Below are 18,109 nucleotides of genomic sequence, written 5' to 3' on the forward strand. Positions count from 1 at the left end.
ACGACAAAAAGGGAAGCTTGTTTTTCGGTGAATAGCCCAGTTTCGCAGGGCCCATTAGACTCACGTGGTGAGCAGCCAGCGGGACTGCTTAGCCAGCCCCAGACAGGCCAGCAGGCAGATGATCAGGTCCAGGATGAGGAGCAGCAGGTAGGAGAGCCACCTGCAGACACAGACAGAGCAGAAAATTAACCTGCTGCTGGTGGGAGCAGGTTATAGGAAGGAACCTGGAGATTTGCGACAGAGACATGTGACACTTGGCTTTTTTGTTTTGTTTTGTTTGTTTTGGTTCGTATGGGACGTCACTTTTGACAAGGACATTTTACTCATCTAGTTAAACAGCATGTGTCTATCTGCCTTAAGGATGCCTGAAAATGTGGTTGTCTTTACCATGCTCCTGGGGTCAAAACCTCAAAAGTAGACATTTTATGATCAGGTCAAAGTTCACAGGTTGGGATCACCGACTGTTACTGTATACTATGGAGAAACATCGTGACGTCACCCATTGAATTCTGAACTTCAAAATTTAAGCTCAAAGTGGGCGGAGCCTGCAGCCACCATGTTGGATGAGCTTAACTCCGCCCACACCCGGTCATGTTGAGGCGGAGCTAAATCATCCTGGAGGACGAGACCCGCCCACCCAACTCTCCAGTGCCTCAGGCTCAGGCTATCGCCTGTCACTCAAAGCAGAAATGCCCTCAACCCTTTGACTGGCATTGTAACTGCACAGTTGATCTTTTTTGTAGTAGTAGTAGTAGACAATTAAATGCCTAATTTTAGTAGCTTTCAGTAGCTAAACCCATGTTGTGTTACAGAAACTCCTGCTCATGAAAGACACAAAGCTACTTTATGTTCTTGATCTGGTTTGGGTTTTTTTTTTTTGCCACAGAAAGCATCAAAACAAACACAAATTTAATAAAACAATTTTAATGATATAACATATTATTACATTAGCTACCCTGCACTTCAGGGACAATCTGGCTAATCACTATATCAACTGTTTTTTTTTGTTGTTTTTTTCCAGGAGACATGCAGCATTAGCCTCAGTTTTAGCTTATATCACAGCCCTAAAGAGGTTATTTAAGACTTTTTTCCACAAGATGTTCATTTTAAAACAGGCAAATGGGATGTGCAACTAAATGAGCTAGCATTCATAAGCTGGCTAGCTTAAGCTAAAATAATTCAGGAACCTCTGACTTTATAGCATTCAAAACTGATACTGGTGAACAGCAAGATCAAATACCAGTTCAGATTATTTTAAGGGTTAAATTGGCGTCCAAAACTGGACATACATGTAAATACTTCTGTGAGGCTCAAAGACTTAATTGCACAGGTGAGGATAATTTCACCACATAACCATACCTCAGCTAAAACAATGTGAATTCCCCCTCAGGACTTGGAGAAAGCAAGCAGGGCCCAGAAACCCAGAGGGGGATCATGTCTTAATTCGTTTCACCTCATCAGAAACATGCAATAGCTGTCACCTTAAGTGTGTGTGTTTGAGTGTGTGTCCATGCTTGGTGGGGGGAAGAAGGGGGGTATACTTCAGTCCAGTGTAACCATCTGTTATGAGAACAGTGGCCAATCTGCGACCGGACACAGCAAACCCACCCAGATGGTTAATTATGAATGCATTTGAATCCGTAGGGGATGAATAGGGCTGTTTCATACTGTCGAAGAATAAAACAAAAACCGCTTTCACGTCTTCATCTGAATGAATCGATCCATCTAATCCATCATTTGCTCTTCCTTTCTTGTCCTCAAGCACTCATCTCATGTACATCTTGTCTTTTTATTTATTTCTTTTACTGCCTATTAACCTGTATTTCCTTCAATTACAGAACCCTTCCAACATCCCCCATAATCTCATCTTTAATTCTTTCTCCTTTTCCTCCTGTGTCTTAATTACTCGCAGCCCCTTCTTTCCCTCATCAACACCGCCATCCTTGCCATGTCTTCCTCATTTCATCTTTTTTTTCCCTCTTGGCAGGGTACACTCCTAGAAGCTGGGGCACCAACATGGACGTCTCTCCAGCGACTCTGCCACAGTGATTGTCTGTGTTATCCTAATCCAATTAGAGCCTAACTGAGTGAAGCACGGATGCACGTGGGGATGGAAGGGCTGCATGTACTCCATGTATAATGGAAAAGCATATCTCCTCAAGACACTGTTGGCGAGCAGAAAAGCAGACCCTAAGTGCTGGCTCCGGTGTAAAAGTTTGATGAAGACAACTGTAAAGAAGCAGAAGGCATCTGTAGTAACTTCCACAGATAAATCGGTCAGGAACGTAGCTAAATGTTAGATAGGAGGATATTTGTCCACCTTGATCATGTTGCGTCTTAGCAGACCTTCACCTGGCGTACAATATAATCACATCAACCCTAATTTGAGATGACGTTATGAGGTCTGTGGTTGTACATTCCTAATTCTTGGCTTGTGAACTTGAACAATTTTACCCAGTGATTGAGCCAAATATTCAAATCATCTGATGTTTCTTTTTCCAATTAAGGCAAACTGCAAAGTATACTTGTCAGCACATTTCTGGACCATAATTCATGCTTTTAATTACACTGTTGAAATGTGGAACAATGCGAGAAACTCACAAGCTGGGACCACGCTGGCTAGCAAAAACCCGGCTTAGATAAGTCTGCTGATAAATCAAAACTTCAAATATTTCCCGTTGAAGTTCCAAAGGCGAAAAAACTGGTATCTGGGAGAGTCCTATTAATATCTGGGTTTTCTGGACATCCGCATTTCACCCTCTGCTGTGTGTTAAATTTGAGAATACTTCAGTGCACTTCCACAGCTCACTAGGCTGAGCAGGAGCTCTATAAACTGAACCCTCAGGTTCACTTCCAACCTGCGCCAATTGGTGCATGTAATCCCCCTCTTACCCCATCATATCCTGTATTTCTCCATTAATACATACAACATAAGTGGCCAAAAAAGGAGAATCAGGGGGAATATATCCTGTCAGTTATAAAATGCATTCAATGGAAATACAGAACACGTTTTATGAAGAGTACCCTTAGCATCCAAATGGCACCAAACTGAGACTAAGGCTGGATGTTTCTTGTTAAAATCTAAAACAAATTATTGATGAGAAAACATTCAACAGTCAGAGAACGACCAGTGCGCCAAGCAAAGAATGAGTAAAATTAGTTTAGGCTCATTAAAAGGGACACAGACCGATTGTTGGAAATATTTCTGCAGTACTTTTGTGATTCAGACAAGTAGCGTGACGAACTTTTTGGAATAATCATATTGCCGACACATGCGCTGAAGACAACAAGCTTGCAGAGGTCCAGTCAAAATCATACGCGCAAACTATTTGTTTGTCTGAACCAGTGATAACGAGCCCATTAAAAGCTAGCAACGTCTGCCCCGTCTGCTCTCGTCGCGTGCCCACTCTATTAGCGCGGATCTATGTGCGGTATTGAGTTATTGGCAGGAGAAGAGGAGTCGCATTACAGATCAATACGCCGGCCTCTCTGTTACTGCAGACTCCACAGAAAAAAAAAACAACAAAAAAAATAGTCTAAACATGGGCTGATCAAATTCACCACGGGTCTGCTTCTGCTCTAAGAGGATAAGAGTATGAGCTTAACAGTAATGAGACCCGGCTTTGGATAATAGTTCTTAACGCACTGTAATTGTTGGCCGCCGTGCTCTATCATTACCTTCTACAATTAAGAAGTCTGGTTTATGCAGTGACTGCTAATGATTTAGAAGGATGGTTCCGTTTTCAAGGGTTCGTTTTGGGCCACATGCAACAACGTTGCTTCATCCCGTCCAGCGTCATGACACAAGAATAAAAGACTTATTCTACCACGGGTTCAAACTGCTCAGCCACCACGGCTCTGAAAAGTACCTGATACCTTAAGAATGTATTTGCATCTAAAGAGGCGAACGCAAAAATCTATTTAATCTGTAGTGTTTGCACCTAATGTTTATGGACACATCATGCATCAGTGCTCGCTTGCAACTTCTCCAGGGATAATGTAGCCCGGGCGGCTACGTTTGAAGATACAACTTGTTCCCTGGACTTTAATAACTTAATTTTAAAAACAGCCATTTGCATTTCAGACTTGCAACCGCCCAACACTCTTTGGAATATTAATAGAAGCGGAACAGCTTATTTTAGGGATCTGAGGAAACGCTGAATTGTGTGACCTTAAATCTGAACTTTGAAGGTTTTCCCCGCTCAACCCGCTCAGCCCCACGTGGCTGTGCGCGTACACCTCCGTCCCTCACCTGTAGTACTCCACGGTGGCCGTCTGATCGGCGAACAACGCCAGGTCCATTTTGGCCTCCTCCCAGTCGGGCAGGCCAAGCAGCTGCTTGATCACGTTGTCCGCCATCTGCTGCATGAACTGCAGGGTCTGCACGTAGTCGCCCCGCGTGGCGAAGATCTCGTCCAGCCTTGCGAGGTGCTGGTGCAGGCCGCTCCTCATGTTGGACATGGTGCCGGTCACCTAGAGGGTGCGAGAGGAGAGGAATGGGATGAGCGGCAATACCATGTATGGTTACAGCTAGCATGAAATTTAGGATGTGAGGTAAAATCGTATAATTCTAGTTTCCTTTTTCGAATCCACTAACTGAGCGTGAATCGTTTTTTTTGCTTAAAGCAATGCGCCCGACCAGCCACTCAGCGGCTGCTCCCAGTGACCCGCTCCCTGGTTCCTACGGGAAACAGCTGCTGCCCCAGCCCCTCTTCCAGACTGCGGTTATGAATCACTCTGACGTCAAGCGATCGCTGGGAAAATCAACAGCGAACTCAAATAAGTCTTGGTGTGTGCGCGTGTGTGTGTGTGTGTTGCTCTCCGGCACGTGTGAGCTCCCAGGAGTTTGCAGCATCAACGACATGAAGCAGGAAATCCAGTCATCATAACACTATTTCCTGATTTTTTAGTTTTTTTTGCCAGGGATGGTAACATCTTCATTCTGTTTCCTCTTTCAGTCAGTGTTGACCCCTTTGATCTCAACTAAAATATCCTGGCTATTTTTTTATTAGTACCATTTTTTTTTTTTTAGATGAGAGATTGGCCACGTCAAGATTGTTATATGCTTAACATGCACATATTGTATTTGTGATTTAGCCACAGAGAGCTACTAGCATGGCTGCAGTGCAAACAGTTTCAACTAATTAGCTGGTAAGGGCATGACATTTATTTTTTTGCCTCTAGTTTGAACAGATTTCTTTTTTTTTTTAACCGCACATCTTGCAGCTACAATATTAATATGAGGACGCGCTCCTTTCTCAGTGCTGGACAGAGAACAAATTCTTGCTTGTGTGGCAAAGCCTTTAGCCAAGTTTCTCTCTGAAGTGAAGAAATCCCAAAAATTGGCCAAAAGCGAGATTAGCCAAACACGGGGCTTCGTGGTCTGTGTGAGCCGAGCGCAGGGAGGGGGACAGGGCTCCGCTCACACAAAGCTCTAGAAACTCAGGGTGAGTCTGGGTGAAGAGGTTCGTTTGCAGCAAACAGTTCACCTTGGACAACAGCCAAGAATATAACTATATATATAGAGAGAGAGACAGAGAGGGAGGGCCCAGAGGTGAAACGGTAGGTTTTCTGGTGTTGTAGCTATTTTTTGTCAGACTATTTTCCAAATTGATATCTCACTAATGAGAGCGATAGTTTGTTTATCCGTTTAAGCCCTGTAATCACAGGGCAACTAATGCATTCCCCAAAGGGCACTGTGATCCTCTAAGCAACAAACAAAACAACATACACTCATTTATTCTGACATGTTGCCTCCTCTTTTTTTTTTTTGTACTTAGTCGACCACTGCCATATTATACGGTGTGTGGAGCAGATAACTCCTGTATAGGCGCTGCCATCTTCTTGGGTTTAATTACTGTGCGGTTCGTTCGAAGGGAGAAGTTGTTTACATGGAAGTGGTGTTCACAGAGACATCCTGCTATTTGATAATTAAAAAGGGTTATAAATGCTCTCATTCAGCTCCGGGTACTTGGCATTCACGAGAGAGACAACTCATATTGTTGCCGTGTTTGTTAGGGACGGGGTTTCTGCTGAGGCTGAGACGTGGAGAGGTTGGGTGGAAGTAATTAGCCGGGTTTTCATTCAGCGTGCGGCCCGCACTGGATGGCCCACGGAAGAACTGAGAGAATGGGAAAGGAGCCGCACAATTAATTGATTGTTATCTGCAGCACAAATAAATAAATGCGTCTCCGCAAATCACTCATCGTTGTTCTCACTCTTTAAAGTGTTTTTTTTTTCTTCTTTTCAACAAGGAAGAGACGTCGGACATGTTTCCCCTATCGATCGTGTATTTACAAGGATGTATTGAATGTGAGTGTTTTGTTTTTTTGTTTTTTTTTCTGTTTCAGAGGAATGATTTTCTTCATTATGGGCTCTAACTACACAGATGAGAATCCAAAACACAAGAAAACTGTTGAATTTTGTTGAAATTACGGATGTATGGAGCCAGAACACTGACTTTAATATATGGCACTGAAAAAAAGAATTTGGCATTGAAAATAATATTTGGCATTGTAACAAAAGCCGTCTATAATTTTAGTTTTTTTTTTTTTTTCAGACTCAACTGGTTTTCAGTTTCGATTTTTTTTTTTTTCTCAGTTTCAATGTTTTATTTATTCTTGCTAGATATTAAAGTCAGAGTTCTGGCTCCGTACAGTAGCACATACATTTTTTAAATGAAAGAAATAACCAAAAAATATAGAAATTATATAAAGGTTCTATAAGTCTCCAAAAACTCAAAAACTTTTAACGTGTATTTTTCATATTTTTTTCCAAATAAATTTGGTAACTCTTCAAATACAAATCCCTCTGTATTTGATATTTATTTTGTTTTAATCTTCTGCATTTTATATTTAAAGCAGTTACATTTGAGAATAAAAAAAAGTGCCGGTGCAGAACACTATGATACATCATGACCTTTGACCTTTTATTAAACTGCCATCGGAGAATTACCTGCAACCGAATCCGACTGTGACGCCATCTCAGCGCACCCTAAAACTACAGCCGACACGTCGGCTAGCTACCTCTACTGAATCAAGATAATCCGTTGGTCTACATTTTATTCACCGTGGATTTGCGTAATTGAACGTAAAGTCATCCTCAGTGTGCTCTTGAAACGTTAACTTTCCTTGGTTTAGTTTGTTTTCTCTGCCAAGCTGACAATCAGAGATGTCTTTCTCTCACTGAATCAGCAGAAAAGCTCCTGACAGAGGTCCAAGTAATGGCAGACACTGCCAAAACAACAGTCACAGACACTCAAAGACAGCCAACAGTCTTTGGACATAAAATGACTAAAATCAAATTTAACACATTAATTTGTAAGTTTGGCAGGAATACGGTAACCTTTGACCTTTGAAATTCCCTCATTGTTTTCCTGAGACATCATGTTTACATGATTAGGACAGAGGACAAACAGAGGCATAAAAAATATTCTAAAATAATTGCATTCCGATCAGCCACAACATTAAAACCACAGACAGGAGTAGTGAATAACATTGACCATCTTGTGACAATGCAAAGTTCTACCGGGGAACTTGTGGACCTGGCATTCATGTGGACGTTAGTTCAACACGGATCACGCAACTAGACCTTGATGGTAGCAGCCAAACCCAGCATGAAACAAGGTGAAAGGTGACTTGAGTATTCTGCATAATTTAAAGAGAAACAGCCGAGAGATCACATTCACAGGCTCCATGGCTGTGCCGTTATTTTTTTTTTTTTAATTTTTTATCTGATCACTCATCAATACGTCTTTCCACTCAGGCCGAGCTGACGAAATCGCAGATGAAAACTAAAGGCGTGTATCTGATGTGAGGATCTTATCTGAAATGCCCGGGGAGACAGCCAGTCCAGCTAATCTCTCCCTCGTCTTGGTCTGATCCTCGGCGTCTAAGTGATTCGCACCGACTGAGGAGATATGACTCCCGGCCGCCAGTCTTTATCTCGGGTCGGATGTTTTAAGGGGACAGAGGACGTCTCACGTCTCTTCTAAACAAACACTTTAGCGCGGAGCGTGTTCGCGGCAAAGCCGTTTAACTGTGAGATATTCGTTTCTACGAGCCAGAGGGTAAACGGCGAACAAAAGAACATCTGAGAAACCGGAACAGGTGACATAACAACAACAAATGACACGTAGTCTTAGGTTAGAGACATGACAATGTGGCGTCAAGCTTCAGATTGTAGATTCTAGCTTAAGGAAATGCAAGAAAATTTAGATCACTGGGCATTATGTCAAGGTTTCCTTTCACATGAGTGTGTTTTATTTTTGTTTTTTTGCCTTTTGAAGCCCCTGAGTGATGCTCAAAATGGAGGCCTTGTCACGCAGCATAGGAACGTATTTTTTCCTTGATATCTCTATCCTTACAGATCCATGTGACATTGGTGTAAGATTATGCAATCTCAAATCGGTTTCCAGCTGGTATTTATATAAAGTCAGGACAAAAGAATGTTAACAATCCTGCTAATTCATGATATGAAAAAGTTACAAATGACCAATAATGTTGAGTATAATATCTTTAAAAGGAATGGGTTAAAAAGTTTACACAGAGTTTAAAGCTTAAAAACCATAATAGCCTCTAGAACTGGTAACGTTAAGAGCTAAAGACGTGTTAAATGTGTGTTCATGTTGCGTCGCTCATTGTTTAATACCACATTTAAGACCACATTTCTTCCTCGAAGACAATGTCGTACGTGTGGAAATGCTCTTACTTTCGCTGTTAAACATAGCTCATAGTTGTTTTTCTTCTATTTGATTTCACCAAACATTTAAATGATCGTCCATCACGATCAATCGGGATTTTTTTCCGACCACATTTGTTCCCCGAAGACGATGGTTCCCCACTATACTTACAGTTTTTGATAATGCACTGGACAGTTCTTAACCCGATGTTAGTAGTTTCTGCTTCAGTCTCCTCAGATGTTTTCTCTGCTTGATGCATTCCAATGATTTGACCCTTCTTAAATGGACTAATATCTTTTCCACGACCACAAGACGTGTCTTTCCACATGGTTGTTTAAGAAATGAGAAGCAACTCATTGCATCAGTTGGGGTTAGATAACTTCAGCTTCCAAAAGGAGGTTTATACCTATTTGATTAGTTAAATCCAAGTGGCAACTGTGTTTTTTTTTTATTATTATTGGCTAGGCAGTGTATGAACTTAATATAGATTTGCACAGTCAATTTTGTAATTTAATTGAATTATTTATTTAAATTTAATTTAATTTAAGTTGGTCATGTCATTTACTTGCATCCAAGCATGATCCAGTTCAAAACTCGGTACAAAAACATGGCTTTCACAGGGTTCAGGGAGGATAAAGGGCATTGACAAGGGGTTTTCACAGATCATTTATTCACTTGTTTAAAAGGAGAAGGGAAAGGATTAAATGAGCATATGCTTCTTCCTACTCCCCTTGGAAATAAAGCTTTCATTCATTCATTGTATTAGCATTTATTTGCAAAAAAAATGGTGTCAGCGTTCGCTAAAATGGACATGCAGTTACTAAGTGACTCTTGTGATTATTTCTCCCCATATTCAGGGCATAACATGCACTTGCAGAACACATAAAAAACCCCACAACATTACTTCCACTATTCAATTATAAATCAGATTAGACCTTTTGGGGTTGTTTTCTTTTACCTGAGAGATCAAGATTGGAAACAGACGGTCTGCTTTTTATGTCTGTCTGAGATTCTCAGAATACTATATGACATCTTTCTCAAGAACTGGATCTCTATCTTTAGGCCTGTTGGGGCTGGCACATAGTCTCAGAGGAAGTGATGTCTCAGTTAGTCGTGTGAACATGAAGCTGAGGATGTGAAAGAGCATTTTTAATATAAGACACAAACCCTCCAGAGAGCGTTTCTTTTTTCTTTTCTTTTTTTTTTTTTTTTTGAAAATTTGAATTACATTTTTTTTTTTTTGGCTTCTTGGAGCTAAGTGCCATGTAACAGAACTGCTACCGATCAAACATCCAAGAATCACATCCACTGTATTCTCAGAATCACTTGGCAAATGAGCATATTTTTTAAGTAAAATGAGAAGAGAAGTTGTAGGATTAGATCATTCTCCTGCTCTAACGTATTGTTTCTGCTTGATAGTGGAGAGAGTGTAGTCAATTAAAATTGAATGCGGGAGGGAGCTAGAGCATGAAATGGAACATGGACCTGAAGTGGCCTTGGCAGCTCAGGCACAGTCGAAGATAGCAACCATCTTCACCGTTGCCGAGGAGAACCTCTATTTTAAAAAATATACCTGCTTTTTCATTCTGATACTTGATAAGGATGTCCGGCAAAGCACTTTATGAATGTAGTTAGTCAGTTCAGCAACTCTTAGAGAAAATATTCTGACGAAGGACTACCCATTCAAGCATAGTAGGAAAACCAGGCTGGCAAAACATTCTAAATTTTGCACACCTAGTTGTCAAACTATCTACTTTCGACACAAGTGAAGAATCGATGGTGCATCCTCTTCTAGAAAGTAAGATTTCTCTCTTAAGAATTGCCAGCACATGAACTTCTAACGACTCTAGGGTGGAGAGGAAATGACGCCTTGGTCTGTGTATATTCAGTCACATGACAAGAGCAACATGTTAGCTTTCTATGACAGCCCAGGGACTGTTTTCTACTGCCACACCCACATGAATGCTCTAAAAGTGTTGTATCTAACAAAGGGGTTACACCACTGCCCTAAAATGCCACTCCTTTAAACCCAGAGAGGTACAAAATAGACGCTTTCTAAAATTTAAAGAAATCTGAATGTGAATACCAGTCAAGGAACAAAAGTGTTTCTCCTATCAATCGACTTCCTGTCGTGCAAAATCCTCTATCAACTCAGAGTCAGACCACCTGTATTCAGAATCTCTTAATAAATGTCAGCTTGAACAACCCTAACTCCAACTCCAACACCAACCCCAACCCTAACCCTAACCCTACCCTCCCTCTAACCCCAACCTTAACCCTAGCCCTTACCAAACTTCCCTCACACACAAACGTTTTGTTGGGTAATGTTAGTCTGGAGTATCTCCATCAGGAGTTGATTATGCCCTGGCAAAGATCTACTGTACCAAACCAATCAAATTATTCGGATGATGGTGAAGGACAGAAGACAGTGACGCAGTAATTCCTGTTATCTCGGCGCCATGGACTGGATTGGTTGTAGGACTATCCAATTGTGCGCAGGCATACACTCCTCACAATCAAATCCCAAAGCCATGTTACTATATTCAGATTCTGACAAGGTTTGAGTCAGTTTGCATCAGACTACATAAATGTAGGTGAGTGCAGGAGCCTTACTCCACTGTTAAATTAAAAGCTCCCCCTTAAGCTCTCCTTCCAGATCATTATAATTCACACACTCATGAGGGTTTGTGCCAAACATCTGGAAACATTAGGAAAACTTTGTGTTGCATCAAAAAGGTCTTTAGAAATTGACTTGCTTGCTTGCTGGTGAAGACTTGTCTTAAACGACTTGAATTGGATTTACCCAAACTGTTTTCCAATTACTTCCATATGATTTAGTGTTAAATGTAAACAAAACAATTTGTCTTGTTGCTTTTTATAGATTGATGAATGTGATGTCCATCAATCTTAGCTGTGTGAGGTTGCCTCGGTGGTGTGCGACTAGCGGTAATCCTTTGACAGTGTCGGCGCAGGGACGGACCCTGGGTGACTTGCTGTCGAAGAGTAAGGATTAAGTCTCCATCTGCATTAATGGAGATTAATGTGGTGGTATGTGAGGCACTCAGCACGGTGACTCAACATGGCCTCAGTAATAAAGACTTTGCTGAGCGGGTATGGAGCAGTCATATTCGTGCTATTTTGAGGCATGTTGGGACATCTTCCGTGGGTGATGAGCGAAAATGAGCTCAAAATTTTTAAGGCAGTGTAGCTCTTAGCTCCCTGGGTCTGATATACTCACATGATACATAATTTAAATGGGAAACATGTAAGAAATCCGTGACTGCTGATGTTGGATTATCAGTGAAGCTGTCATCTGGGATTATGTTTCTTGTGGCGTACATTAACCAGTGAACCGTAAACATGTTAGCCTTTTTGATTCACTCCATTTCACCAATAAAACAGCGTGTTAAACTTGTATTACTACAATTCCAAGATACATGCATCCATTTGGCATTTCTAGATTGATGTTCACTGATTGTGACCTATTCGTCTCGGAAACCTCAGCCATTTCTCAATGTCATATTAGCAAGAAGGAAGAAATAATTAACATAGCTCATCTGAAAGCCTGTCAGTGAGCTCTTCTGGGAGGTGTGAACTTGTTCAAACAAATAATTGGACATGGTTGCCTTTATTTCAGCCTGTTATTATGCGTGCGAGTGCAATCGGCTATGTGTGTGCGCGCATGAGTGAGTTCATTGCGCGCAGCTATAGACTGTTAAGGAGTCTAATTCTTGAGGGGGACAAAGAGCCCAGTGTGCAACGCACAGTTCCCAGTCTCCCCCCACCTAATCAACCATGAGCCCAGGAGACAAAGGGGCTGTGCTAGTCTGTCTGATTGGCAGAGTTGGGATTGAAATCGGTATTGAACCCACTGACAATGAAGGCCTGGCTGCCGTTTGGCCTCCACAAATGCCTTTTAGCCCAGCTCCAAGAGAGTTTGAAGTGAGTTAGCTCACAGTATAAGAGAGAAAAGGAAGGAAGTTGGACTCATTGTAAGTTAGATGCTTTTGTTTCTGTGCTGTTGATTAGCTTCGGTCTGGATTATATGCTTATGATGTGTTTATGAACGCGCACTGAGACCGCAAATTCGAGAAAACACTTTCGGTCTGAAAGCAGACAGACATTGCTTTGGAACAGGCCCTGTTAAATCTGGAAACCGGCCAGCGAGGACGCTTTATCTGTTCCATAATGGGACTGATGTGACAAGCGTTTAGCCACATTAATAATAACTCTATTGTTTTCGAGAAGGATGTTGTCAGAGGTTTTGGCAGCGAGGAATCACCCAGTGGACGAGACTGACGTCTGGGTCAGTCACTGAGCATTTGGCCAGGGCTCAATCATAGTCTGGATGCGGTCCTAAAGCATGATTACAAACACACATATTTCAACACCATTGTCATTATAACCTTTTTATAATAATGCAATTTATAACACAAAGGGACTGAACAACAAACAGTCTGAGGTGAACTTTCCTAAAGAATAAATGACTGATATTTACCCTGAATGTGTTTGGCGTTGGATAAAAGGCACACAAACACATCAAGAACATTTGGGTGAGCAGTGGCCTTTGGGAGTGGAAATTGAGGAAGCCAACAAATCCACAAATGGCCATTTGCTAATTCTCCCTGGCTCCAAATCTGAGTCCATCTAAACGTCTTTGTTAAAATGTCAAATTTTACAGCAGAAATTGCAGGTTCATGACATTCATGACAACTGTACATAACTTTAGGGTCTCGCCGAGTGACAAGAAGGTGAACTCAGAAGTTGCAGCTCAATTCACTTTTCACCTCTTTGAACACTGTTGGATTAGCCCCGGATTTGTACCATGTTCCATTAACCTCAGAGGTCAGAAGTTGGAGCTGGGAATGACGTCACACCGTTATTGGCGTTCCAGTTACAGTCGGAAAACAAGATGGTCCGTCCGAATATAACTTGGTGGAAACTCAGTGTGTTTTCATATTTTGAGTGCAAAGTGAAATTGATATTAACTAATACTATTACTTTAATGTTAAACTGAATTTAGGCTATTTAAGTTACACAAATTGTAAATCAAACAGATAACTTGAACCAACTCATGAGTTTTTTTTTTTTACTAGAATTATTTGCAATGATGAAATTCTACAAAACCACACAAGGCAGAAATTTATAAAAATACTCCAAAGTTAATTGTAGAAATAAAAATACACTATTAATCACAGTTTGCCACGATGGTGTTTTGCACTGTTTTGGTTTTACCAGGCTACTGTTTTTAGCTATTGTTAGCGTGACATGGACTTGTAGTTCCCATATAACACTTGAAAAACTTATCAACGTATCTATGTTGAAAAATAAAGATTGAAAAATCTGTTCAACCGATTTAATGCAAAAAAAATTAATCTGCTAGTAAACGGAATATTACAGGAGCTTCTAATTACTGTTTACACATGGGGCGGCTATCTTGGTAACTCAACACGCGGGTTGTGAGGATTGTCCGACTTTCCGATTAGGAAATCCAACTTCGGGTGGTGTTCCAGTTGAAAATTCCAAATTGGAACTCAGATATTCCAACTTCTGTGTACAAATAACGCATCATTAGGCACTGCCAAGATGGCGCAGGCCATAGCAACCCTACTGAGCTTCAAAACTGCTCTTTCGGAAACCTTTGGGAGACATCATGAAGAGCCTGTTCATATTTATACACAGAAAACAGGCAAATGTGAAATGCTTGGGAGCTTGCCTGCATTAAGTCTCCATAATATAAGTTAATTAGATACTTAGAACACTTCAGCAGAGTTCCTTACACAGTCATAAATCTGTACAATCTAAACTGTACGGATGCCAAGTTGAATATCCCTGTGATAAACTATAAATATCCCTTTCATAAACTGTTCACAGGAAGATAATTTTAATATTACATACTGTACATTAGAAGGCAACACACAGAGAGAAAATAACCCCCTTTTTTTCACTTCTCCATGTTTGACTCTTGACATAAAGGAGACAAATGCCTTGTCATTAGTGCCCGAATTTGCAACATTGAGCCACATTTAGACGTCTCCTGATGGGAAGGTAAAAATAGAAAACTAACACGTGCACAAACTGGGCTGGAGTGGCTGCAACCCTCTGTTTTCTGTCGAGGCCACAGAGGTTGTGAGAAGGTGGTGCAGGCAAAGTGAGAGTGTGTGCTGTGTGGGATTTGCCTGGACGGGCTGTGTGTGTGTGTGTGTGTGTGTGGAGAGAGGCTGTCAATTTGCGTGTAGCCGTAAAAAGCTATAAAAAGACCATGAAAAACATCTAGACGCGTGCTAAATTGAGTCCGCCGGGCTTTCCTCCTTTTTCTAGAGTGTGTTTGTGTGTGTTGCGTGTGAATGCATCACATCACAAGCAGCTTTTCTGAAGCCTTCCTCCAAAGTTGTTTGTTTCCTGCTGGACCAGTCACTCATCTTTAGGCTGTATTAAAGCAAATCATTCAGGAGCATGCCAACGTCGGCGTTCTACCTACCAGACTGTCCACACCACCCACTGTGTGATTGGCGTTGTACAGAGAGTAGGTCAACTGGTACACGCCGTCATTGGTCTCACTGTTGCCGTAGAAACCTACACCCACTGCGATGCTGTAGAGAGAGGAGAAATGAAGGGACAGGTAAGCTTTTGATAATTTAATAAGTACAGTGTTACCAGCAGCGACACTTGACTGTTAAATCTTGTACGACCTTTACAGTCACATTGCCAGTTACAGAGCTATTACCAGGTACCTTGCTGAATTTGAAATCTGTATAACACCGTCACCGCCACCCAAAAAAAATATATAATCTTCTATTTTACAACAACTGTGCCACCCTGCAGCAGGAACACGCTACCTACAAGGAGCATGGCACAACAGAAGTAAACCCCTTCACAGCATTATATGAATATTTCATGCCTTTTGTCACTCTGGAATTGGGTCATTATCATAAAGCAGTATCATCAGTTTCTCTATCAAGTGTGACTCTTGGAAAAACGCAAGAAATACAAAAGTAATGAGGCATGCTGAAATCTCTGAAAGGAGACGGTGATGTTATTTTCAGTAGTTAACTGTCCAACAGCACGAGCGAGAAGGTCGAGTTGCGAAGTCCCGCCCTCTATCTAAATCTATCCGTTCGTTGGCTGTCACTTTGTAGCTGGTTGCTAGTTGACAAATGAGGCTGTGGGTGCCTAGGTAACCCTCTTGTATATTCCCTGCCCCATGTGTTCCCGAACAAAACAACAACAGCATAAAAATATTTCCAGTTAATTTCTAGTTCTTCTTGCCTTCACCGCTCTCAATTTGACTCTATTTCACCCAAACAAGTCCCAAACATGACTTGTTTTGATGCAAAATGATAAAATATTACTACACGAACATAAATATCCGAACTCTCGGGTGCAACACACCTAACTCTGAAATCTCTGAAATGAATTTACGACATGCGCAGTAAATATTAAATACACTGTATCTAAAGGGCACGGACGCTGTGAGAAACTGTTTGGATTTCTGTGTTAATTTATGTAAACCACAGTCCTCGAACCAGAAATTATACAATATGGGCTTTTGGAATGCGCGTGCATAATTTGAAACCACTTTTGCATATTCGGGCGTCCAAGGATTTAATTTGTTCAGCTGGAGCATCAGCACAAACAGGGGAACCACAAACACACTGTAAACACACACTCTTTAAGTAGTTTCTCTGGGCCTCACTTTCTCCCAGAGTGCTGTCATATTTTACTGCCATATGACAGGTTTTGGGAGCAGCCGCACATTCATTATCTACAGAAGCCCCACAAGTAGATCTGACTGAGCAACAAAACGGCTCTTGAAGGCCCTGGACAAGGATCCTCCTTCAGATAACCATGTCCATGGCACATCGAAAACCAGATACCGAAGGTCACATGTCATGCTGGTGAACAATAGAAACAGATGCAATATAAATCTGTGGAGTTCTCTGCAGCCTTTCATGCCAAAGACAGCCTGCCTCAAATGAATTATATGTGAAGGGAAATGTTTTACCCTTTATGAAATAAAACATGAACCGCTGAGCCCAGACTGCTACATTAATGAACCCAGATTTTATTCGTACAAATTTCGACATACTTTAAAGAGTCAGAATCAGAAAGACTCAGGAGATTACAGGGCTCAGCAACTCTACAGGAAATTCTTTATGAACCCCCATTCAACCAGTGCACTGAAACATAACAGTGCAGAAGCAAAGCCGATCATGCTGAGCGACGACAAACACTGAGAAGCGTTCAGTGATCCTTGGAAGAGACTCCGAGATCCTGTTTTCTCTCGGTTTTAAAATGCATCTTGGGCGACTGGCCAAAGGAGGACAGCACTAAATCCAAGCGTAAACAACTTCTAAGACGCACACTGATCCAGTCACCTGCCAAGGTTGTCTGGGACGCGTACGACCACATATGGCTTAGAAGTGGAAATCCTCCCCGACAAGAGGAGCAAAATCAGTGAAGAAAGAGGTGGTTGTTTTGATGACTGAGCAAAAAAAAGCTCCAAACATTGTGAGAGGCAGTGATGTGGAGTTCATCGCAATAGGTGTGTATGCTGGAATATTTCTGTCGTCTTAGCTAGCAGGTGCAAAAAAAAAGAAAAAAAAATCTGCCGCTTGTCTGGCAGCAGACTGACGTGGTGACTTTACACTGGGCCTTTTGAGATTCTCTGGGACCTTACGTAGGCAGTAATAAATTCGAACACAAGCAGTCAGCCTGGGAGCTAGCGTGGCAAACACAGGAGTGAGCAATGATGTTTCTCGCCTGTCGGTTTGTGTTCAAATCACCAAGGCATATTTTAAAATCCAGGTGTGAACAGATTCTGAATTCTGTTGGATGAACGATCACCCTGCTATAAGAAAATATTCTCTCATTTAGAGGGTTCATAAGGGTTGCCGAGTCCACAACATCACCTAATAATCAATAACATTAACATAAACCCAGGGATGGACTACAACTCAGAAAAAAAACACAACTCTCCCAACACCAAATCTGGACAAGATGAAGGTACGGTCAGCACGGTCAGTACCAAAGGGAAGGTAAATAGTCGTCAACAACGATCCATGGGCACCTTCATAATATTGTGTAGTGCTTGTGCTTCCAAACAGTTCTCACACTCATCAGTTAATGGACATGGCCGTTCTGAGGGCGTCCTGTGGCAACAGGATGTTGGGTCTTTTGAGGCCAGGTCAACACCTTGTTCTGCTCACATTTTTGGAGTTGCTCTTAAACTGTTTTCATGTGCATCCTGCAGGGGATGGCTGCTAAGGGGGGAAGGGGGCGGGGGCCAGGTCTGGTCTAGGTGGGTGGTACATGTCTAAGGAACATCCACATGAATGTCAGGTCTAAACATTTTCGAGCAGAACGTTGCATTTTCACAAGGTGGTCAATGTTCTTTATTTCATCCATCAGTGGTCACAATGTTATGCC

At 41.7% G+C, this 18,109-nt stretch overlaps 1 protein-coding gene across 3 annotated transcripts in view; it reads right to left on the reverse strand.

The window, feature by feature from the left end:
• The window catches only part of ttyh2 (tweety family member 2), a 61,973-nt gene that overhangs the window by 21,132 nt on the left and 22,732 nt on the right, over positions 1 to 18,109 (reverse strand). For all 3 annotated transcript variants that reach the window (XM_047609067.1, XM_047609065.1, XM_047609064.1), the window contains exons 3-5: positions 15,162 to 15,273; positions 4,253 to 4,473; positions 65 to 160 (exon numbers count right to left, since the gene is read on the reverse strand). In XM_047609067.1, the coding sequence (XP_047465023.1) occupies positions 65 to 160; positions 4,253 to 4,473; positions 15,162 to 15,273 (429 nt within the window). The remainder of the gene's footprint in view (positions 1 to 64; positions 161 to 4,252; positions 4,474 to 15,161; positions 15,274 to 18,109) is intronic.

The sequence above is a fragment of the Mugil cephalus genome, chromosome 16 (assembly GCF_022458985.1).
Source record: "Mugil cephalus isolate CIBA_MC_2020 chromosome 16, CIBA_Mcephalus_1.1, whole genome shotgun sequence".
Classification (NCBI taxonomy): domain Eukaryota; kingdom Metazoa; phylum Chordata; class Actinopteri; order Mugiliformes; family Mugilidae; genus Mugil; species Mugil cephalus.